Here is a 26,071-nt window from a genome sequence, read left to right as displayed (position 1 = left end):
GTGGTTCTCCATCATCAATATTCATTTTAACATTTACGACTTCAGGAGTGTCAACATGCTTTTCATTTGTGATTCTGGACCTATTAATAATATCAAGAGCAAATTTTGATTGAGTTAGTAAATAACCTTTAGGAGAATATGCCATTTCGATTAAAAAAAATTTAAGAACCCCAAGTCACTCATTTTAAAATTGTTTTTGAGAAATTTTTTGATGTTGTCAACTCTTTGTTTATCACTTCCTGTGATGATCATGTCGTCCACATAAAGTAGAAGAATAATAATACTTGCATTAGATTTCTTAATAAATAAAGTTATGTCAGTAATACAAAATTGAAAACCAAAAGCAAACATAACTTGACTAAATTTGTCATACCAAGCATTTGGAGTTTGTTTAAGTCCATATAAGACCTTATGTAAACGAAGGGTTTTTCTTTGAGGAATCTTAATACCAGGTAGAAGTTCCATATAAACTTCTTCAGCTAGACTACCATTAAGGAACACATTCTTGGCATCCATCTGAAAGATATGCCATTTCTTTATAGAGGCAAGAGCAATCAAAGTTCTTACAGTGGTCATTCTAGCGAATGGTGTAAAAGTTTCAACATAGTCTATTCCATATTGTTGGGAATAACCTTTAGCAACTAGTCGGGCCTTAAAACGTTCAAGAGTGTCATCACTCTTGGTTTTGACTTTGTATACCCAATGACATCTTATAGGTTTCTTTCCTGATGAAATATCTTGAATAGTCCACGTATTCGCCTTTTCTAAGGCACTTAACTCTAGTGACATGGCTTCAACCCATTCAGGATGTTTTTTTACAGTATCATAATTAGAAGGTTCTATGTAGGAATGTAACAGGACAATATATGCTTGGTACTTTGGCAAAAAAGACTCATAGGATACAAATTTTCTAAGTACTTTTGAAACCCTAGATGATCTTCTTGCTTCTATATGATCTTGTGTTTTAGTATATTTTTTTAGAGTACAAGGTTTTTCTAGGTTACCTCATCTGAAGTATTGAATGCATTCTGGATGAGATGATTCAGTACTTATCACATTTTGATCTTTTTGATCAACATCTTCCTTATCAATCTCTGAAACTAAGTCCAGTAAAAAGAAATATTCATCGATTTCTATAGAGTTTTTAATTTCAAAGAAATTTTTATTTTCTAAGAATGATATATTTCGTGACACATATAGCTTTCTAGTTTTAAGATCAAGGCATCTATAACCTTTTTTATTGCTTGTATAACCAAGAAACACACATGGAATAGCACGAGGTGAGAGTTTGTCATTTTTGTTGAAGAAAATAAAGCATTTACAACCAAATACCCTTAACCTTGAATAATCTGAGATTTGTTTGAAGAGTTTTTCAACAGGTGAAATATTGTTTAACACCGAGGATGGCATTCTATTAATGAGATATACTGCGGTTAGAGTGGCTTCGGCCAAATTTTTTTTTGGAATTAGATGAGTGACGAGTAGGGTTTTTGTTGTTTCTATAATATGCCTATGTTTTCTTTTTGCTAGGTCATTTTGCTGTGGGGTATATGAGCATGATCTTTGATATGAAATACCATATAGATTTAAGTAATTGTTAAATTCTTTTGACAAAAACTCTCTCCCTAAATCAGTGCAAAAAATGGAGATATCATTCTTAAATTGATTCTTAATCAGTTTATAAAATATTTGAAAATGAAAAAATACTTCGAATTTATGTTTTAGAAAATAAATCCAAGTATGTCTTGTAAAATCATTTACAAAAATGACATAATATGAAAAAATCTCTTCGGATATAACATGTGCAGGACCCCATACATCCGAATGCACTAACTCAAAAGACCGAGAGGAGACAAAATTTCTTTCTTGAAAAGGTAATTTCTTCATTTTTTTCAGAATATATTTTTCACATTTAAATGTTTCAGAATTACAAAAGTTTTTCATATTTGGAAAAAATGAATCTTGGATATGCTAGGATAACTAAGTCTCTTGTGCCATAGATTTAAGTTCATTTTTTGAACATTACAATAAAGCGTATTCTTGAGAATTTCTAAAAAGTTCATATAGTATAAGTCTCCTTCTCTATGGCCTTTCCCAATCAACTTCTCTGAATGATGATCCTACACTTGACAACCGCGAGAGGAGAAGAAAACATTATATTCATGGTCAGATAGTTGAGAAACAGACAAGAGATTGAGATTTAATTTGAAAATATATCTAATTTATGGAATATAAAATCCTTTTAAGTTTTGAGAAATTTTTTTAAAATTTCCTATTGCTTTGATTTCTAGTGATGTTCCATCGGCAATAAAAATATTAGATCCATTTGAGTTATGACATTCAGATAATATTTCAACATTCAGAGTCATATGAAAAGAAGCACCTGAGTCAAGAAGCCATAGAGTTTTACCTAGATCGGAGGTGCTCACAAAAGATACAACAACTCTCGTAGATGAAGATGCTCCCTTGAGTAGTCGTCCGAGTGCTTCCACCAATTGTGCAAGAGACATACTTCCAATGAAAGTTTATCTTGATTCTTGTGGTGGTCCGACAGAAGCAACCTTTTTCTCATAAGGTCTCTTTAATTTTGGATAGTGAGTTTTCACATGTCCAGGTTCACAACAATAGTAGCAAATACTTTTCTTTTTCTCAAAATCGTCATTTTCTTTTTCATAGTTGGGAGGCTTGTAAGTCCTGACAAAGTTTTCAGGTTTCAAGACGGCTAGAACTGAGTCATCATTGCTTTTGAAAATTCTACTTTTTAGTCTATTTTCTTCCATACTCAACTCTTCCATTGTATTTTCTATTGACGACATTTTTTCATGATGGAGAAGAATAGACTTAGTGAATTCAAATTCCGATCGTAATCCACTAATAAAATAAAAAAAATGCTCGCATTGATTTGGTTTTGGCGGAGTTCAATATCTTGTGAAAAATGCCACTTTGGTTCAAGAAGAGCTACTTCTTCCCACAATTCTGATAAGCCATTGTAGTATTTTCTAATGCTTTTGTCTCCTTGAAACATATTCTGAACTTTAATTTGTAAATTGCACACATATGTAATATCCTTAAGAGAATACATTCTCTTAAGGTAATCCCATGCATCATTAGCATGCTCAGATTTTGCAAGACTCCAGCATTTCTTTATGTCAACACTTGTAATAAGCCAAGACATAATTTTGGCATGACCCATTCGTCATTCCTTCCATTTTTTTTCATAAGTGGAAATGACCTTGATCCTTTCTACCTCCGTGAGAAGTATTTTTTTCTCTCCTTCATCCTTGGTGAGTATTAATGTAAGTTCAATGTTGGTTCCGTCTACTAATCCCCATAATCCTTTTTCCCATATAAAGTGCTTCATAATTGAAGCCCATGTGACGTAGTTTAAATCATTAAGCTTAATGGGTTTAATGGTGACGTTATCATTGTCATCCATTTTACAAGGCTTAATAATGAGAAGAAGAAAAAAGAAACTCAATGAGAGTAGAGAAGAAAGATGTACTCTACCACGAATGGTAGATATGAACACACCTCCAAGCTTGTTGATCACTCTTTTATATATACTTGAAGAAGAACACTTATTCTCCTTTAAAACTTGAGTGACACACTTCCCAATGCACCGAGATAAGTAACTTGATCACAACCGTAGCTCTGATACCATGAAAGAAAATAGAACCCCAAATGAAACTTTAAAAAGAAGCTCACAAAAGATTGTTCACAATGAACATACAGGTTCATTCAACACACTCACAAGAACCAAAATATTCAAAAGAGTGCACATACCAAGAGAGAAAAAATATATCTCATTAAAGTGGGATAAACCCACAAAAAAAGTAGTAATAAACAAGAAGTAAAAGCCCATATTTATAGAGCTGAAAAGAAGCTTAGAGAGGGGGAGTCATTGGGCTCCCAACGACTCTAATTAGAGTTGTTGGGAGTCCAACAACTCCAATCAATGCTTCATGCTTTATTGACTGAAAGTCAATAAAGGCGTAACCCTATTTGAATGACCTAAAACAAACAATACTTTATGCTTTATTGATTGAAAAGTCAATAAAGGCATAAGCCTATTTCAATGTCCTAAAACAAAAAAAGTCATTCTAACTAGCCTAATTCTAACTAAATTAAGAAGCTAAACTAAATGATAAGATTACATATGATAGAGTTAATCTCACATATGAGATTAACTATGAGATTGCAATTTTAACACTACACTCATGGGCAAGGAATCCTCTAGTGAAAAAATATAATATTTTTATTTTTTTTAGTTTTTTTTTTGTACATTTGTCCCTTCAGATGTGATCTATATATCAAGTTTAGTAGAAACTGACATCTGGTTCATGTTTTTCTTGTTGAGACTTATGTATCATATGTATGACCATCTTTAATGCTACCCCTTTATTATATATATGTGTACATTTTATTCTTTCTAGGATATTCGTGTACATTTTCAGTTAGTGTAAAGTCAACAGTTTTTGTCTTATGTTGAGGTAGAGGGGACATCTCCCGTATACTGCTGTAACCCTCTCATTTTAGAGGCAATGATGTTTTCTTTTGTGCTTTTTCTCAACTTCTCTCTTTTAGATTTCATCTTCTTGCTTTGATATGGTATCAGAGCCATGTCAAACTAAACGAAAAGGTTGAGATTGTGTCTTAAAGGGAAAAGAGATTCCATTCATTGGTAATCTGGGTATGGCATCAGGATTCATGTAATGTTGACATCATCATTAGAGTAGAGTTTAAGATTTGAATTTTTTGAGGTAAGGGCTTGGTAGAGCACAATTTTAGTAGTCCAGCAAATCAAGAATCATTCCGATGGGAGTAGTTTTGGATTTTGGTGATTTTTTGAAGATTTTTGAATATTATGTTCTTGAGTGTCTAAATTTATGAGATCTACTCATTTTGATAATGTTTTTCTTGTTGAGACTTGTGTATCATATGTATGACCATCTTGAATGCTACCCCTTTATTATATATATGTGTACATTTTATTATTTCTAGGGGTATTCGTGTACATTTTCAATTAGTGTAAAGTCAACAGTTTTTGTCTTATGTTGAGGTAGAGGAGACATCTCTCGTATAATGCTATAACCATCTCATTTTAAAGGCAATGATATTTTCTTTTGTGCTTCCTCTCAACTTCTCTCTTTTAGATTTTATCTTCTTGCTTTGATATGGTATCAGAGCCATGTCAAACTAAACGAGAGGGCTGAGATTGTGTCCTGAAGGGAAAAGAGACTTCATTCATCGGTAATCTAGGTATTGCATCAGGATTTGCGCCATGCTGACATTATCATCAGAGTAGAGTTTAAGATTTATATTTTTTAAGGTAAGGGCTTAGTAGAACACAATTTTAGTAGTCTAGCAAATCAAGAATCATTCCGATGGGAGTAGTTTTGGATTTTTGGTGATTTTTTGAAGATTTTTTGGATATTATATTCTTGAGTGTCTAGATTTGTGAGATCTGCTCATTTTGATGATTCAAGTTTGATCTATTTGAGTCATTTTTGAGTTGGTTGTGGCTTGATATCAGTATGGGTGTGAATCTTGGCATTTTTAGTGAGGTTTATTGAATTTTTTGGGAGAAGTTTCAGACTGTAACTTGATTTTTGGGCATTTCAAGGCTATCGTTGCTTATATAATATGCTATTTGTGTTGATGGCGTGAAAGAACACCTTGTGTTATTCATTGACCTAGTTTTGGCATTGGATATGGTTGTTGGGCTGAATTTGGGTCACTTTTGAAATAGTTTTTTGGGCATTTCAAGGTTATCTGATTTTGTGCTTGCTTATATAATATGTTGTTTGTAGTGGCATGAAAGAATGCATTGTGTTTGTCTTTGTGACCGAGTTTTTGGCATTGGATGTGGCTGTTGGGCTTAATTTGAGCCACTTTTGTGCTATTGGTAGGCTTGTTTTGACATTGTTTTATGTGCACTTGGGTATTGTGATATCAGTTGAGATAGTTTCTTGAAGTGCTGTTATATATAGTATTTTGGACATCGTTCTTGTTGTGCTTTATATTTTTGTGCAACATCTTTGGAGTTGTAGGGGTCTTCTTATAGAAATAGTGGTGTGAACTACATATGGTGGTTCTTGTTTGGTGCCTGGTTATTGTGATTGTTGCTCTTTCTTTTGTGTTTTCTGTAGACATTACCTTGTAGCTTGGAGGTTAATGAGTACGAAAGACTGTTGGGCTTAGCCTGAGGAGGATGTTAGGGCCTTGAGAGACGATTGAAATGATTGATGTACTCAAAGGAGGTGGTTTTGAAAAATTCAAAAATGATAGGAGCCTCATTTATTGCTTTTATTGTAAAAAGCTTGGTCACATGAAGAAATCATGTCTTATTTTGGAGAAAAAGAAGTATGACCCCCCATAGTTGTTTGTGCTCGACAAGCTGAAAAGCTTAAGGATACTTTACCCCTTGTGATCAATACACATTGTATTTCTTATGTATGAAACTTTTTAGATTCTTTATTAGCTACCCAATCAAACACTTTAGAGTAGATTCAACTTCTTACCCAGATTGATGTTTCAGTTTCTTCTTCTTCTACTTCGTTTGCCTCTTTTGATATTGCTTTTGTTGGTTTTTTGAGTAGTTCTTTCATATTGTTAGTAGACTGAGGTGCATCATGTCATATGACTCCACAAGAGTCTATTTTAACCAATTGTCATCCTTGCAGTGACTCATTATGCACGGTAGATGAATCCTCTATGCGAGTTTTCAAAGTTTGATTTGCCACTCCCACCTCTTGTCTTGAGAGAAACTTGAATATTCTCTCAAGTTTTTTTGTCCCTTCTTTAGCTATGAATTTTATTTTTGTTAGCTAAATTATTAAACATCATTGCAATGTAATCTTTTTTTCTATGGATTGTGTTGTGAAGGATTAACTTTTAGAAAGGATGATTGTGATTGGCCATAGAAGATGAGACTTGTATTACCTAGTCTTATTAGATTTGAGTTCTTAAAAAAAGCTTGAAAGTGGTTTACGAGCAGCAATTTTGGATGAGTATGTGTTGTGGCATCAACGACTTAGTCATATTTCTAGTTCTAGATTCCAGTATTTTGTTTCTTCTGATAGCTTTGGTGGACTTAAAGTTTGTGTCAAATAATGTGAAGAAGTGTGAGTTGTAGGCTAGCAAAGAGTCATGCCTTGCCCTTTGGATCTTGGGAGATAGAGTCTGATAGAGCATTTGGTCTTGTTTATTCAGATGTCTAGGGTCTTTCACCAGTTTTGTTAAAGGGTGGTTCTATCTATTTTGTTACTTTTATCAATGATTAAACACAATTTACTTGAATTTACTTTATGAAAAACATAAGTGAGCTATTTGAAATCTTTAAGAAGTTTTTTGCTATGATTGAGACTTAGTTTTCTATTAAGATTAAAATCCTTTGCTCAAATTTAGGGAGAGAATGTATTAGTTATTTGTGTTGATTTTTTTTGCAAGAGAAAGAATTATTTATAAAAAATCATCTTCATATACGCTTGAGCACAATGGAGGTGCAAAGACAAAAAATAGACATTTTAAGGAGTCTTGTTTTTTAGTTGTTTGCCTGAAATCTTCTGGGTTGATGTTGTGTGTGCAACTATCTATCAAATTAATCACATGCCATCTAGAGTTCTTAAAGGCATCTCTCCCTATCAAAAGTTATATGGTGCTGCACCTAATTATAGATTGTTGAGAATATTTGGTTGCATATGTTTGTTTTGTTACTCGAGTACTATAGAGATAAACTTTTTCCTTGGGTTGTGAAATGTTGCTTCTTGGGTTTTTCTTAATTGATAGAAATGTTATAAATGTTATGATTCGATTGAAAAAAAGATTTGGAGTTGACATATCTTTCATGAGCATACACCATATTTTTCTCAACTTAAGAATAAGGAGAATGAAGTTTATTTTTCATCTTTGGTACCATTTCTAATATAAGAAAGCATGGATAGGAATATTAACATTCAGTCTGAGTATCAAACTCTTGGTAATAGGTTTAGCCAAACCTATGATAGAAGATAGGAGGGTATCTTAAGTATACCTTTCATAGATCGAATTGAGCAGGAAGAATGCCAATTTTGGTTTTCTTTCAACTGATTCTGAGCACACTGTTCAAGATCCTACACCTTTCTCTCCTATTTAGGTACATCATAATTCTCAAATTTTTGTTCTCTCTACTTGTTTTGTTTTTTTATGAAATTTTCTCTCTTAAGCATCGTGCATTATTGGTTTTAATTTAATTTTATGTTGAGTCTAACTTTTATGCATAAGCAACTTCTAAAGATGAATGACATGAGATGGCTGAACAATTGAATGCTCTAGAGGGAATACATGCTTGGGATCTTGTAAAGCTCCTATATGAAAAAAATTGTAGTGTGATGTAAATAAGTTTATAAGATTAAGACTAAGGCAGATGAATCTATTGAAAGATACAAAGCAAGGTTGGTGGCAAAGGGTTATAGTCAACAATTTGTGATTAATTTTGCTGAAACATCTACACATGTGGCTCATATGACCATCATAAAGACCTTACTTGCGATTGCTGCACAGTTAGACAATAGAATTTGTGGTAGTTAGATATAAAAAATGTCTTCTTAAAAGAATATCTGGATGATGATGTATATATGAAATTGCCACAAGGGTATTCAGAGTTTGCAAATTGAGAAGAGCTTTATATATACTCAAACAAGCACCTTGAGCTTGGTTTGAGAAGTTTAATTCAACTGTTAAGTCTCTTGGTTTTCAACAAAACTATTATGATCCAGTGTTGTTTGTGTCATCTTCTTCTCACAAAAAGTGTATATTGCATACGATCACTATGTGTGATGATTTATAGAAGGTGGTTGATACCAAAAAGCAGTTGGCTACTATATTTGAAATGAAGGGCCTAAAAAAATTTGAAATATTTTCTTTGCTTGAAAATTTCATACTCAAAGAGATGACTTTACTTGTCTTTGATCTTGTTGTAAAGGCTAGGCTAGCAAATGATTCTAAAAATGTTAGTTCTCCTATGAAAGCAAATGCAAAATTAAAAGGCTAATTGGGAGTATGATTTACTTGATAATATTCAAGCCAAATATCAGCTATGATGTTCATGTGATCAGTCAATTTATAAGTTTTCTTAGGTCGGTTCATCTTATTGCAGTACTTGGATTATTAGATACGTAAGAGATATTATGCATTATGAGATGTTATTCGCTTCGTCATCCTCCACAAGTCTTAGGGCCTTTTGCAATGCGGATTTTGGAAGCTCTACTTGGTACCCTCTCTACTATTGGATTTTTTTATTTTTCTTAGAAGCTCTTTAATTTCTTGAAAAAGCAAGTAACAAATATTTGCATTATCTATAGTTAAAACGAATTATAGAGCTATGTCTCAAGTTATAGATGAAATTGTTTAGATAAGGTGACTATTAGGAGAATTAGGGGTTCTTATTAGTAGACGAACCTCCTTGTATTGTGACAATATGAGCATTATTCATATTGCAAAAAATCTAGAGTTTCATAAAAAAACTAAGTATATTAAGGTAAATTATAACTTTACTAGGAGTGCCTATGAAGATTGAGTTATCTTTCTTGAGCACAAGAGCTCTGATGATCAAATTGCATATGTGTTTATTAAGGTTATTACTTACATTTTAGTTCATTCCTTTCCAAACTTAGGATGATTCCTCTTACATCATCTCAAGTTTGAGGGGAATGTTGAAACTTATATATCATATGTATGACCATCTTGAGTGTTACCCCTTTATTGTATATATGTGTATTTTTTTAGGGGTATTCTTGTATATTTTCAGTTAGTGTACCGTTAACAGTTTTTGTCTTGTATTGAAGTAGAGAGGATGCTTCCCATATATTGTAACTCATTTTAGTCCATGAAGTTTTCTTTTGTGTTTCCTCTCAACTTCTCTTACAGAGTTATCTTCTTGCTTTGATATTTTTGACGTATATATCAAATTTTACGAGTTGAAAAATCAACCGACTGATTCCTACTATTTTGACCATGTTGAACACATCCACTAGGGGGTTCCTCATAGGGTAGCAAAAGCTATATATATATATAAAATCACTAAAATATGAGAACTAGAAATATGGGCATTTTCAACACTTTTTTTTGCAAATCCAACCATGTGGATGTGCTTCGCATGGTGAATTTGCTAGGAATCAACCATTGGATAATTTTTGAATGCTTGAATATTTACGAAGATTATGAGCCATTGATTTTTAAAGCCTTAAAAATCTCGTTTATGCATCAAAATCAGATGATTCAAGAGAGGGTTCTTATAAGACCAAGCATGTAGATCACATTCATACGCTTAGATTCAAGAGAAAAAAACAAAAAATCCATGAAAATCGCGGTTCACACATTAGTTCTCATATTTTCAATTCTTATATGTATATATACAAACAAAATATGTAAACTAGTATGATATGAGATTTTCATAAGATATTTTGCAAATCTAAACTTGCAGATGCATTCGGCACGGTCCATTTGCTTAAAATAGACTATTGGATCATTGTAATGGAATAAAAAAATATGATTTTGTATGCTTGAATATTTACGAAAATTTTGAGCCGCTGATATATATATATATATATATATATATATATATATATATATATATATATATATATATATATATATATATATATGTGTGTGTGTGTGTGTGTGTGTGTGCGCGGGCATTTGCTACAATTGTTTGTACAAATGCCTCTTTTTTTCATTTTTTAGTTTTTTTAATGACTAACTTATGCGATCTATATGTTTTTTTAGTGGGAATAAACTCTTTGATTGTCCTATTACAAGTAGGTTTTATAAGGCTTTAAAAATTAATGGCTTACAATGTGATACTTTATTGGGTTATAAAATTCTAGTATTTCATAAAAAAAAAACACAATTCAAAAGTTGATTCTTACTATTGTGGACATGCTGAATCCATCTATGAGGGCGGATTGGATAAAAAAACTTGCTACATGGAGATCCATAGGCGTTAACGCATGTGTGTATGCATTGGCTGAAAAACGAGCTGACCAAACTCAAGGTGTTCAGGCTCGATTCATTTACTGCTAGACCCATCTGCTTCATCTTTGTCCTTGTGCATTGAGCCCAAAGTTGGTTCTATATCAAAACAGTGCCTGACTACGCTTCACATTCATAACAAAATGGATATATTTAAATAAGAAAATCGGCATTCGCACAATCAAATAGTTGGCAAAAAATAAGGTTTAAAGTTGTCAATTTTTTTTATGAAGCTCATTTTTGTAGATATCAAATTTATTTACTTTTGAAAGACAAGTTTCTTGTCGCATGAGCAGAAATACTGGATATAGGGCTAATCCCGTCCTTGTCTATATTCTGATCATTTTGTACCTTATTCCCCAGGCTAGTTGTCATATACCATTATTATTTAGTTGATGTTCGATTAAAGGACGCAAGACTGAATCTTTAGAAATTACTATTAAGAAATTTTATTTAATTATACGAATTACTTACAGCTTTATGTTCTGTCAATCAAATATGGCCATAATTTTTTTGATTTTCTATATTGGTGTCATCCACGTTTTCATTAAAGGTACTTAAGAAGTTAAACAGTTAACCTACGGAATACTCATGCAAGAATGACACTTTGCTCTTTGAATTAATGTTTAGTGAGTAGTAGATATTGTCAAGAAATAGTATATTTTTTCACTTCAAACTGATTCCCAATGTCAAAAACAAGGAATTCTAGAAGTCAAAGTCACTTTTCATGCACTAGCCAATATACCCAAGGACGCAAATGGTTTGGATTTGGATTGGATGTGACCAATACCATATCTGGGCTAATCAGATGTGTGCTAAACAGATTTGAATTTGGGTGGTGAAAAGCTCATATCAGATTCACTTTTTTACATGTAAACGGATTCAGATATCCATCAAATTCAGATATTTGTTGGATTCAGCAGCAAAAAATCAAAACCATTTATGCATCTGATTATAATCAGATATGGTTTTGACTTACCAAATGCAACTAAGCAAATTCGGTTGGACATCAGATGAAATCCAATTGATTGATATCCCTAAATATACCATAGGCTGTGGCAAACCATATACAGGCAAAAACATGGATAGACATCGTTATGAAGTTTATCCAACATGTTGGCACAATGGCAAAAACATGGATAAACATTGATTGATATCCCTAAATTTGGATGTTCAATTTTGATATCCCTAGAAACATGATAGTTTATGAAGTGCTGTCGTACTTAATGGGTGCCCACATTAAACAAAAGCTACAAATTATTGGATTTCAAGAGCTTCATGTTCTATGCAGCTCCCATTAAATAGATGGAGAAAAGTGCAGATAAAAACCGTCTAGCAGTTACTTGTTTTATCCATCACCACAGACGTTGCATATATATATATATATATACCACAGACGTTGCATATATATATATATATATATATATATATATATATATATAGAGAGAGAGAGAGAGAGAGAGAGGCTTAACTAGCCGTTAATATCCTCAAAATGGTACAAAATAAGGTTTATGTATATCCCTGCCTCAAATGCCACCTTAAGGAAAGTAAAACCATGCTCTGAGCTAGATAGAATCTCACTTTGTCTGTGAAAAAACTTTCTACCTGTACAAGCTAGCAAATATGGAACCAACAACACGCAGATAAGGCTGACTTCGGAGAACAGATAATTTGTTTTACAATTCCAAGAGAAGCAACAGCCCTTATGCCATTTCAAAATAATTTGAATATTAAACTACATAAATGTCTCAAGTTACATATCTAACAAAATTACATGCATTCACCAGGCTAGGGAAGATGGCAATTTGTACCGTATTTCAAATGAATGATCCCAGGAAGGGATACAAGGGCATCATGACGGTCTTGTAAGTGGTCGTGTGTTTTTCCAAAGCCACTCACGAGCAGATCCATCCAGTAATGGAGAGACCTGTAAAATCAGACGGTTATCTATGCTCATTCTTCAGATACAAATATGAGGCCCTTTAGATTCAAAAGATGGTATGTCTGATTCTTTTAAATGGTTGCAGTTACTAGATTGATGGCACTGAAGATAAAACACCAAAATTGAACATTGAAGCCAACATGGAGGGAAATTCTTTCTAAGCAGACAGGATTTCAAGAGGAGAACAACCAAAATGTAAACAATAAAAAAAATATGTATCAATGTTAACAATAATTAGAATAATAAACCAATGAAAATACACATAATGCTCTCTCTTACTAGGACATGACACAAGGGCACCTAAACCTTTTCAAAATGTTGGGATCTCCCAACAATTGGCTAAGGTTATGAACTGCATGGAAATCATGGAAGTTTCATGCATTGCACAGTGACTATCAGCACTTGACCTGTGCATTATGGAAACTAAGAGAAGTCTTTTACTTCAGCTATTCCACATATAATTTGATACCTTAGAGAACACAATATAATCATATTTCTGCCAGTTCAAGATGCAAAGCATTTGGATCAGGAGACAGCCACATTTTGATTTAGTTGAAAATGGCCCATGTCACAAACTAATAGCCAAAACATATGCCTGTGAGAAGTCATTGTGGAATTACAACAGTGACATTCTGTTATTAATGAAAAAATTTCTTACTACTACATTGAATTGAACCTTAATCAACAATGATTTAACCGTAAACAAACGTTCTTGGAACTGAAGCAAGATAAGAGTCATATTCAGACCCATTTGATGAATATCCATCAAACCAAAAGCTTCTGTCTGTTTGACATGGTGGTTAAACAATTTGAGGCACAATGATGCTAGAACCAATTTCTTCAACTACTTGCAGCTATCTTCCAAGATTTGAGCAAGTAGATATGGTGTGAAAGATTGGCAGCATTCAGCTATGAAAGAACTGCTTTTACATACAGGTTTTCACCGCCAACTGCATTACCGAGGCACTCAAGAGCAAATAGTCATAAGAGAACTATGAAAAAGAAAAAAGTTCCAATGTAATGACAGCAAGGACTCACTAGGTCAACTTTAGCTTCAGCCGATTCAACCTGGTTAACCATGTTAATGGGTTTGGTGAAATATATTTTTCACCATGGTCTCATAAGGTAACAGCTATACAACATGGGTACATGGAGAAGGGCAGGGTACCCATGTCGTACAGGTAAGAGACACGGCTGGTTGGGTTGGATCCAGCTAAATCCAATTTTAAGGGTTTTTCCACAACCTTCCGATGTGAATCCACCAATAACACAAGATCATAATATACTCAGTAGCTCTTAGGATCTGCTGGATATAGATGCAACTTTCATAGTTAGGACACTAATAAGCAAAGCGTAACACATTAAGGTTTCAGGTCACATCCTTAAGTATGCCAGATAAATATTTGTGACACTCCTTTTCAAGCATTTGGTCATCAGAAAAAAAAAATGATATGTTATTGCTGTTCCCACTTCTTGTTTCTTCTTGCTAAACAATATGTTAGTTCATCTCATTCTGATATGAAAACAAATGCAATTTATTTTTGGTGTTTCACAGTTGTTTTCATACGCTGGCATGTCAGTCACTTATCGAGTTTTCTTTGTATCTCCCTGCATTTTTTCTCCATAATCCAATTGCATATACATGTCTTGTTACAATATTTGTCCTTAGGAAACACTTAGTAGTCTTAAATTACTCCTCGACTTCAAGATAATAGAAATTGTACAGTTACAAAAGCTATAATTTGACATTCTGGCTATCAATTACATCACATTATTTACAGAAAAGAGATTAATCACTTCCTTTATTTCTCTACTTCCATTTTTTTTCTTTTAACTTCAAAACCATGTAGAAAGATGCCATGAAATAATGGGTGGTTGGGGGGGAGGGGATGGGGAGGGGAGGAATGGGGCAGTTGGAGGATGAAATGAGCAAAGTAAAAGCTAAATTAAAAAAATCCCTTTTCATCTATTCATAAAAATTGCTAAACTGACCTTGTCCCAGACTTCTGAATGGTAATCATTGAACCATTTTATCTCGGATGATGAAAGTAAGGACAGTTCCACTAATTTTCCCTACATGATACAATTCAACAAAGGAATCAAACTTTTGTGCATAAACAATCTATTAGCAAAAAGCCATAAGTTGCAATCTCAGCTTATATAACAAAAGTTCAAGAATAGATCTATAAACTATCATAGTTCAGTATCTAGCATATGAAAGAATACAGAAGAGTCAGAAAATGCAAAGTCGATGGTATCAAATGATTTCTCAAGAATTACTTCAAATCACAAACATAGGACATAATGAACTCTATGAAATTAATCAGGCATTAGAAAATGTTGAGGGTGCAGAGTTTTAGGTACTATAATATGTTTTGAGAAATTCTGTAAAATCAAATGTTGCAGCATATTAAGTGCAACAGAAAGAATCAGTAGTTACATTTTACTGAATAAACAAGCTAACGAGACCCCCAACTATAAGAAAATCAATTGAAGAATTTAGGTGGACTAAAAGAACCCTTGCATAGTTATAACTTCTAAGTTTACACGCTTTTGTTAAATAGTTATGTTTCCAATTAAAATTAAAACAAACAAAAAACATAAAAAAGTAACAACTTCAAGAAACTTGATTAAAGCCTAATAGAAGGCCCAAATTACACTGTCGAGAGAAGAACACAGCAGATCACACTGAGGTATTTATACATGAATGCCACAAAAACTTCCACAGTGGATGGATAAGAACCATTGGAATCTACAAATCTCAAGTCTTCAAATAAACCAACGAGGCAGGAAGAATCCCTTGACTCAAATGGGAAGTATTCAAGAATTATTATGACAAGGCATCACGATCTGGTTATGCTATATTTGCAACAACAGAAACTGTAAATGCATTATACACCACTATAATCATTAAAAGGAACAAAAACAAGCTATAAACTATTTGAAAGGGCTAAATTATGTGTGCAACTATGTCACACGGATACTCCATTTTGACTGCCTTTTTATATAAGTCATATTGGAAATTTCATAAAAATGGTGGTATCCCCATATCTGCAGCCCTTTCCATGAGACATAAGTGTGTAACACTAAGAACCTGACAGCGTAGCATTGACTTCAGGGAAGTGTCACACGGGCAGGCCATTTTGACTGTACCCGAACCTGCAGCCATATCCATGTGACATAGCTTTGTTAAAATGTACACATTGTATATGATACTATATATGTATTTATCTATATGTATACATATTCATGTATGTATATATAAATATATATGTATATTATTAATTTTTATTCTTTTATTTATTTTTTTCTTTTTATTGTAGTCAACAAGTGTTGACTAGCCATTAGACTAGTCTAACAGCTAGACTAGCTCTCTCTTGTGTGTATAAATAAGGGGTGTTATCCCCATTGTAAGTATGCATCTTGCATACATCTTGTGAAGTTAATAAAACAATATTTTTATATATTGTGAGCTCTCTTGGTGTCTGCCCTTAGTGGCCTTTGTGAGTGTGCCCATAGTGGCTGTTTGTGTTTGTCCATTTGGATACTTTGGTGGGCATTTTCTCTTGTGTAGTGGTTCTACTCTCTTTACATGGTATCAGAGACATAATGCTCTTGATATTTGAAGTTGGCAATCTCGTTGTCCGTGTGCTCGTGGATCGCTCCTCAAGTGTTCATTTGCATGTTCCTCCTCCATGTAAGCATCTCTCTCTCTCTCTCTCTCTCTCTCTCTCTCTCTCTCTCTCTCTCTCTCTCTCTCTCTCTCTCTCTTTGTAATCATTAATGGAGGACAAGAGCATAAACAGTGTGCCCATCAAGCTCAATGACACTAACTATGTAATGTGGTCTTCTATCATGAAGACCCATATTTGAGGCAAGAGCTTGTGGGGATTAGTGGATGGATCTGATCCAGAACCTAAACTCCTTACCAAGTCAAGAATGGGAAGAATGTGGCACTCCAAGGAGATGAGAGGACTAAGGCCATAACCGATTATGAGAAAAAGTGGAAGGAATGAAGAATGGGACACATAAAATAATGTATTGGCTTATCAATATCATAAACATTAAAAAATGTTCTAGCCTAGCGAGGTTTGAGCATGCCAATGACGCTTGGGTCTACCTTAAAAATATGTGTTCACTCAAAGATATTGCATATGTGTGCAATTCACAAGATAAGATTAGAACCATGACTCAAGGGAATACTATAATGCTTTATTCGAATTTGAGAAGAACTGACTCTACTTGAACCAAAAGTGACATTACCCTTTGAATATTGAGCTCCGGCAAAAGCAAATAGAAGCAGAATATTTTTACCAATTCATTAATGGGTTGCGACATGAGTTTGAAGCCACTGAGTCGGCTCTTCTCCATAGAAGAAAGATTTTCTCTATTGTTGATACAATTGAGGAGATAAGTATGAAAGGAAATAGGTTGAAGAGACACCTCAAAAAATGATGATGAATTTGTCTTGACCGTATCTAGGTTAGGAACCTATGCTCGCAGATACAAACCACCTCACTTTGGGAGACAAGACAATGAGTATGATAATAAGAGGAAAGTCATTTGTCGCTATTGCCATGAACCGGGATCCATAAAACCCTTGTGTCCTAAGTTGAGGAAAATAAGGTGACTACGATTAGTTCGCCTCAAAAGACTAAAGAATGAGCAACTCACAAGATACATCTGTTGAAAGCATGTCCCAATTGGGGGAGGCACTTCAACCTCTTTTTAGAAGATTATCTTTCTCAACCGGAGTCACGATCTCATCTTATTCCGAAACCGGTAAGTTTCTTTGGCTCCTAAACTCCGGTGCATCGTTTCATATGACTCCAACCCTTGATATCCTATATGAATGTTGTACTAACTCAAGCATGTCTAATGTTTTCACTGTCAATGGTACATCTCTTGAAATCAAAGGAATGAGGAATTTTGAAGAAAATCTCGAAAACTCTAAAAAAAAATTAATTTAAAAAATTAGATATATTCCTAAACTAAATGTAAATCTTTTATCTGTCTCTCAAATATCAGAACATGGACGTAATGTCTCATCATTAAATAGTTGTTGGGTGCAAGATCGTCAGTTAGAGAAGCTGATTGGGGAAGGCCATAGAGAAGGAGGCCTCAAGAATACGTCTTATTGTAATGTCCAAAATTAGATTTAGATTTGTGTCACAAAAGATTAGGACATCCAAATGTATCCAAAATTTCATATTTTTCAAGTTCGAACAAATTTTATAATATTGACAATTTTACTTGTAATGATTGTATTCTCAGCAAAAATAAGAAATTACCCTCTATAAAAGAACTTTTGCTTCTACTAGACCACTTGAGTTAGTCCATTCAAATGTTTGGGGTCCAACACCAATCATATCAAAAGGTGAATATGCATATTAACCGTTGTGTATTGATGATTACATGGCATTACACATCAAAGATCTTACCCACACACACCACAACAAAATGATTTGGCTGAGAGAAAACATAGACATATTGTTGAAACTATAAGAACTCTACTTATTGCAAGCTAGGTACCAAAAGTCTTTTGGGCCGAAGCCGCATTAACCGTTATATATCTTATAAACAAAATGCCATTTTCATCATTACAAAATATCCCCCTTGTTGAAAAGCTTTTCAAACTTACTCCTAATTACTTCATATTAAGAGTTTTTGGATGCAAGTGTTTTGTTTTAACAAAAAAAAATGATAAGTTTTCTCCTAAGGTTATCCCTTGTTCCTTCTTTGGATATGCATACAACACAAAAGGTTATTGATGTTATGACCTTAAAAATGAAAAATTGTATGTTTCAAGAAATGTATCTTTTTTGGAAAATAAAAATTTCGTTGATTGTGAGAAATCTAAGGAAGTAACTGAGTATTCTTTTCTATTTGATTTTATTTCAAAGAATGATATTGATGATTATGATTGTGAGTTTGGTCATGATAATGTCCATGAATCAAGAGCTGAAATTGTAATACTCAAAATTTTTTCAAGCATTTTGCTAAAAAATAAATATTGAATGAAATAGATGTTTTTGATGACCTATTTTGTAATTTTAGATTTCACAGTTGCGACCACATCGAAATTTTGAAAAAAAATGTAAGTGATTTCGTCAAAAACAAAGCTCATACGCTCGCAAAACATGCCCAACAACCCCAAGGGAAAAATCATAATTTGAGTGGGCCCCCCAAGACACCTTTTAGTAAAAATAAAAAAATAAAAAGTAAAAATAAAAAAGAAAGAAAAGAAAAATACAATCACATTCACGAAAATGAATGTGCGTAAAATTGAGGAAATGACTAAACTACCCCTATGACTAAAATAATGAAAAATATATTATATATATATAAATGGATAGATACATATACATATATATCATATATGTATATGTATCATCCTTTATATATATAAAATATATAAGGTTACAAGATTTCGGTAATATAATTTAACAGCACCATCCTTGTAGCAAGCATAGGAAGAATAAAAATATACACAAGGGATAGCCTCCAAGCCCCCATGGAGTTTTTGATAACATGAAATCTGGGCAAAATGACAATCAGGATGCTTAAAGCATAATCTTTTTACATAATTCCAGGTGAAACAATTGAAATTAAATACGAATGTTGTCATATGAAACAAGCCAATTATGAAAAGTTGAAAACCAAAAACTCCCAAGAGATATTTAACATTCATACCATGAATAATCATGGTCAAAATTTCATGGAAACATTTGCATAACTGATGAAACAATACAAGCCAATGCTAACAGCAATTTTCAACCTAAGTAGTCAAAAAAGCTAGTCAGCACCTAGGTATCAATCCCCCAAAAGGACTAGTCAGTGCCCATGCAAGACTAGTCGGCCTAGTTAAGACGAGAAAAGGAAAAAAAATAATAGAAAATACATATTCAACATAATTTATGAAGCCAAACAACTGAAACTCAACAAAAACACATAATTCATGAATGAAACCAAACAAAATTAAAATATAAATGCATTTCTAACATTCAAGTCCATCTAAACAAATATTTGTTTAGCTGCACCACATATTTGTCTATCTGCATTGCCTAAAAATCAATAAAATAATATAACTATTTAAAATAAAAAATTATAAATAATACATATAAGAAAAAAACTGAAAACTTAAATGTTTCACAATACACAACCAAAACATGATTATAATGTTTTAAACATTATAAAGAACAAATACTAAATACCAACCTTGGTGCCCCTCCCTACCTAGAGTATTACCTAGGCACCTAGGTGCGTTAGGCTTGTGCCTAGGTAGCCTAGGCCACATAGGGGGGCTTAGGCGGGATTTTAACTACTAAGGTTTCAACATAGCCAAACTTTTGATAATAATATTAAGAAGATATAGTTCAAGCATGCATCTTTTATCAACTAAATAATGCCCACTTAGTTGAGCGGTAAGCCATTCTACCTGAATTGGAACAAACGTGAGCCTCTCAAAACCAAGATATTCAATCCCTCCAAAACGATACTGAGTCTCCACCTCCTTTACACAAAGTAAGTTCTGCAAGAAGATTTTTCCAGTGTGAAAATTACATTAAGAATCATATTGTGATTAAGCTACTTAGAAATATTTGTCATTTATTTATTTAAGAAATGCACGATCAAAATCCTTGTTCTTATATTAGGTTACAGGCGAAGGCCTTGTCCAAAAAACAGAAAAGAAAGGAAAACCTACTGATGAAAGAATAAAAGTGAACACTCACATCTGAAAAAACTAACAATGATAAAACCATCAAATGTACTAGGCAAATGATAATCTCATTCCATTCCTGACAATAAAGTGATAACACAGAAACAATGTACAGACTTAGAATTGGTGTAAGCTTTCTATAGAAACTAAATAGTTGTCAACACCTCATACATTTTATTGGAAGCTTTTCTTAACATTTTTCTTTTTCTACTTTTCCTCCATAAAATGGAAAACCTGGACAATGGCTACCAAATGGTTAGGCCAATCTAGGTTATCAAGCTCCATCAGAATAGAACTAACACTACAGTGGAGCAATTATGAGTGCCACAACTTAAAGAAATCATAGGACTAATACCATGTAATGAAGTAAAAAGAGCACTCAAACCTCACACAAGAGGTACAAAACACACTCAAAATGTGTTCACTCACATAAGCCACTAAGTGCCAACAAAAACACACTTAAAATATATATATATATATATATATATATATATATATATATATATATATATCTATGTCACATGGGTGCGGGTGCGGGTGCGGGTGCGGGTGCGGGTGCGGGTGCGGGTGCGGGTGCGGGTGCGGGTGCGGGTGCGGGTGCGGGTGCGGGTGCGGGTGCGACACGGGTGCGGCACAATTTTAAAATTTTTGGACACGGGGACTCGGCAAAAAATATATATATATATATATATATATATAATTTTATTTTATTTTATTTTTTAAATGCCACAGGTGTCTGTGCACAGTCACAGACTGTGACTGTGCACTGTGCACAGGCACAGCACTGTGCACTGTGCACAGGCACAGCACTGTGCACAGTCACAGACTGTGCACAGTGCACACTGCAAAGACTGTGCACTGTGCACAGTCACAGACTGTGCACAGTCTGTGACTGTGCACACTGCAAAGACTGCACAGTCACAGTGCCTTTTTTATATATATTTTTTTAAATAAAAAATATAAAAAATTAGTTTTTTAGGGACATTTTTGGACTCGGTCAAAGTTGACCGAGTCCAAAATGTGGACGGACTCGGCCTGGACTCGTTGACCGAGTCCGACTCGGCGTTGACCGAGTCCGGGCCGAGTCCGAAGCCGCACCCGAGTCCGCACCCGTGTCGGGGCGTGTCGACTCGGGTGCGGCACCTCCTTAGCCGAGTCCGTGTGACATAGATATATATATATATATTATTGAGAGAGGAATGCACAGAATGCATTAGAAAAAACATAACATTAAATGTGTTCACTCACATAAGCCTCTAAGTGCCAACAAAAACACACTTAATATATATATATATATATATATATATATATATATATATATATATATATATATATATATATATATATATATATATATATTATTGAGAGAGGAATGCATTAGAAAAAACATAACATTTAATGAGACAAAAAGTCCCTCTTTATATACAAACAAGAGGGCCAAGAAGACCTATATAACTGTTAGGAAAGGCCCCAACAACTAGAAAAATATCTGTTGGAGATTCCCAATATGCTATATTGACTAAAAGAAGATTGAGTATAGCTGTTGAAGATTCCCAACAACTATATTGACTAAAAGACAAAAAATGTCAGTTTTGCCCTAAAAGGCAGAGCCTATTACATGTACAAAATTATCATTCCACCCTTAATGGGTAGAGCCTATTACATGTACATAATTACCTACAAGACAGACCCTATTACATGGTAAAATTACAAACATTACCCCTAGTGGGTATTTCCTATTATAAGATAAAAAAAATTATATATATGTGAATATATATATATACATGAATATAAAAATATGTACATAACAATATGTATATATATTACTATATATATACATGAACATATTTTAACACCTCCCTCAAACTTATGATGTGACAACCGAGAATTTGCCAAGGAAAAAGTGGAATCTTTGAAACGGACGAGCTTTGGTGAAGAAGTCCGCTAGTTGATACTTAGATGGTATATATGGCAATGTAATGGTCATCTTCAAGAATTCTTCTCTAACATAGTGGCAATCTATTTCGATATGTTTGGTTTGCTCATGTAATGTATGATTTCCTGTAATATAAATGGCGCCTTTGTTGTCATTGCATAATCTTGAAGATTACGCTAAATGGGCACCTGTCTTCTAGCAATTGTCTCAACCACACTAGCTATGAAGTTGCAGTGGTCATGGCACGATACTCGGCTTCGGTAGATGATAGAGACACATTTTGTTGTTTCTTGCACTTAAATGATATCAAGGAGTCACCTAAAAAAACACAAAATCCAATGGTTACGCATCGATCATTTATATCTCCCCAATCAGAGTCAAAATATGCAATAGCTTCTAATGAAAAAGATGACAAAAATAAACCTTGATTAATAGTATTTCTAATATATCTATCATCAGTACAACACTCATGTGTACTGTATCGGGGAATGTTGGAATTGACTAAGCATGCAAAATATAAGGACGAGTAATAGAAAGATAAGTTAAATCTTCAATCATTTGTTTGTATGGAATTGAATCTTTCAGAGGTTCTCTACCGTTTTTCTTCATTTTTGCATTGATGATCTCTGGCGTATCAACTCTCTTTTCACCAATAAGCCTCGATCTTTCTATTATCTCGACTGCATATTTAGTTTGTGATAAAAAGTACCCGTGAGGTAAATATGCAACTTCAATTCCAAGAAAATAATAAAGAAAACCAAGACTTATCATATCAAAATTTTGATTGAGGACATCTTTGATTATGACTAGCTCCATCTTTATAACATCATGTGATAATCATGTCATCCAAATAGAGAAGTAGAATGACTATACCTACATCAGAAGACTTAACAAACAACGCAGTGTAAATAATAACATGACTTAAAACCTAGTTGAACCATCACACTGCTAAAACTGTCATACCAAGCCTTCGGGGCTTGTTTCAGACCATACAGGGTTTTACATAGACGAAGGACCTTTTCATGTGTCAATCCTAGTCCAGGATGAGATTTTATATAAACTCTCATTAAGATTACTATTAAGAAAAATAATTTTAACATCCATTTAAAAATATGCCATTTTCTAATAGAGACAATAGCAATAAAAAGTCTTCACCGTGGTCATTCTAGCTATTGGAGCAAATGCTTCCTCATAATATATTCTATATTCTTGAGTATACCCCTTGGCCACTAACCTAGCTTTGCATCTTTCTAAAGAATTATCACTACTTAGCCTCATTATAGGAGGATGATTCTACATATGAATGAATGACCATAACACACGCTCTATACTTGGGTTCAAATGATTTATAGGATACAAATCTCCTAGGTGCTTTAGAGATCCTCATAAATCTTCTAACAATAGATTGATCCATGACTTGATCTTGAGAGTATTTTTCTAAGGCACATGGAGAATGGTCTTTGGTACAACGAGTATAAACTTGAATTTCATTGCGTGGTTCAACTACATCATTTTGACCACAGTTGACAAACCCGGCGAGTCGACTCGGGAATCGCCCGAATCGGACCCCAATTGGGTCACGATTTAGGATTGTCGATCCAACTCATTAAAAAAAAATTTTTATCATGTATTTTATTATTTTAATGCATAATTCTTATATAAAGTCACTTGTTACGAATAATCTAATATTGTTCAATGAAAAAAGTTAATAATCATGTATAATTATATGTTTTTATAACTTAGCTATTGACATATTAGCTTGAAGCTTAGTTATTTACATATCTTATTCATGTGCTTATATTTTAAAATATAGAGTCCTGACTCGTCCGAGTCACTAAGTCAACCCGCTGATTGATGACCTAGTAGGGGTCCGATCCGAGCTCGAGTCACGAGTTTGCCAACTATGATTTCGACTATCATTATCATTCTCATGTGCATCATGAGTGTCATCATTGTCACTCTCATGCACATCATGAGTATCAATGTCATTACTCTCATGCATATCACTATTAAGATTATCATTAACAATGTCATGCTTACTAATTAGATACAACAACAACAACAACAACAACTACGCCTTCATCCCAAAACAATTGGGGTCAGCGATATGAACCAAAAAGAAATTCATTTTGGGTCTTCCACATGAATCCTTTTCCTCCAATCATTTCTATCCAACGCCATGTCCTCGGTGAGGTTCAAAGCATTCATATCCTTTCCTATCATCTCCATCCAAGTCTTCCTAGGCCTACCCCGACCTCTTTTAACTAATATATTTTCCCATTTCTCCAACCTTCTAACTGGAGCATCATTAGGCCTTCGCCGAATATGTCCAAACCACCGTAAACGATTCTCTCGCATCTTATTTTCAATGGGTGCAACACCTACCTTCTTACGTATCTCTTCGTTCCGAATCTTATCTTTTATTGTATTTCCACACATCCATCTAAGCATCCGCATCTCAGCTACACTCATTTTTTGAATATGATGTCTCTTGGCAGCCCAACATTCCGTACCATATAGTAAAGCGGGTCTAATAGTCGTCCTATAAAACTTTCCCTTCAACCGCAATGGCATTCTACGATCGCACAGCACTCCAGTAGCACTTTTCCATTTCATCCACCCAACCTTTATCCTATGATTTACATCTCCATCAATTTCTCCATACTTTTGAATGATGGATCCCAAATATTTGAAATAATCATTCACCGGTATATCTTGCTCACCAAGCTTCACTACACTCCCATCACTACTTCGTTGCTTACTAAACCGACATTCCATATATTCAGTCTTACTCTTACTCAACTTAAAACCTCTAGCTTCCAATGTCTGTCTCCATAATTCTAACTTAGCATTAACCCCAGCTCTAGACTCATCAATCAAAACAATATCATCAGCAAACAACATACACCACGGTACATTTTCTTGAATTGATCTCGTAAGTTCATCCATCACTATCGCAAATAGGAAAGGGCTTAAAGCAGATCCTTGATGTAACCCAACCGTTATCAGAAAATTGGTTGTCACCCCTCCACAACCAATCATGATGTTTCTTAGACTCGATTTTTCCAAAACCATTTTCTTTTTCAAGAAAGGTAACATTTCTTGAAACATAAAGTTTGTTCTCAATATCATAACATCTATATCCTTTTTTTATTTTAGGCATATCCCAAAAATACACAAGGAATGACTTTGCAGAAAGTTTATCATTTTTTTTAGTAAGGACAAAACATTTACAACAAAAAATTCTCAATTTTTGTAATTGGGAGGAATTTCAAACAAATTTTCTATAAGAGATACTTTTTCAAGATAATGCTCCAAAACTTTTGATTTTTAGAAAGGTTTTATCGGCAGTTGAAGCATAAGAATCATTTGGGGTATCACGACATTCAAATAATATGGATTTATTTGGAGTCACATAAAAAGATGCACTAAAATCAAGGATTCAAGAGGTCTTATCGGGGTC

At 33.8% G+C, this 26,071-nt stretch overlaps 1 protein-coding gene across 1 annotated transcript in view; it reads right to left on the bottom strand.

The window, feature by feature from the left end:
• Nucleotides 1-12,680: 12,680 nt before the first annotated feature.
• The window catches only part of LOC149828886 (Metallopeptidase M24 family protein), a 54,330-nt gene continuing 40,939 nt past the window's right edge, over nt 12,681-26,071 (bottom strand). The window contains exons 11-13 of the mRNA XM_090017780.1: nt 20,391-20,483; nt 14,945-15,025; nt 12,681-12,937 (exon numbers count right to left, since the gene is read on the bottom strand). Of these exons, the coding sequence (XP_089873906.1) occupies nt 12,863-12,937; nt 14,945-15,025; nt 20,391-20,483 (249 nt within the window). The 3' untranslated portion in view covers nt 12,681-12,862. The remainder of the gene's footprint in view (nt 12,938-14,944; nt 15,026-20,390; nt 20,484-26,071) is intronic.

Source organism: Nuphar pumila, chromosome 9 (assembly GCF_984573655.1).
Source record: "Nuphar pumila chromosome 9, dmNupPumi1.hap1.1, whole genome shotgun sequence".
NCBI lineage: Eukaryota > Viridiplantae > Streptophyta > Magnoliopsida > Nymphaeales > Nymphaeaceae > Nuphar > Nuphar pumila.
The sequence above is the reverse complement of the archived record's forward strand: the minus strand, read 5'-3'. Positions and strand labels throughout refer to the sequence as shown.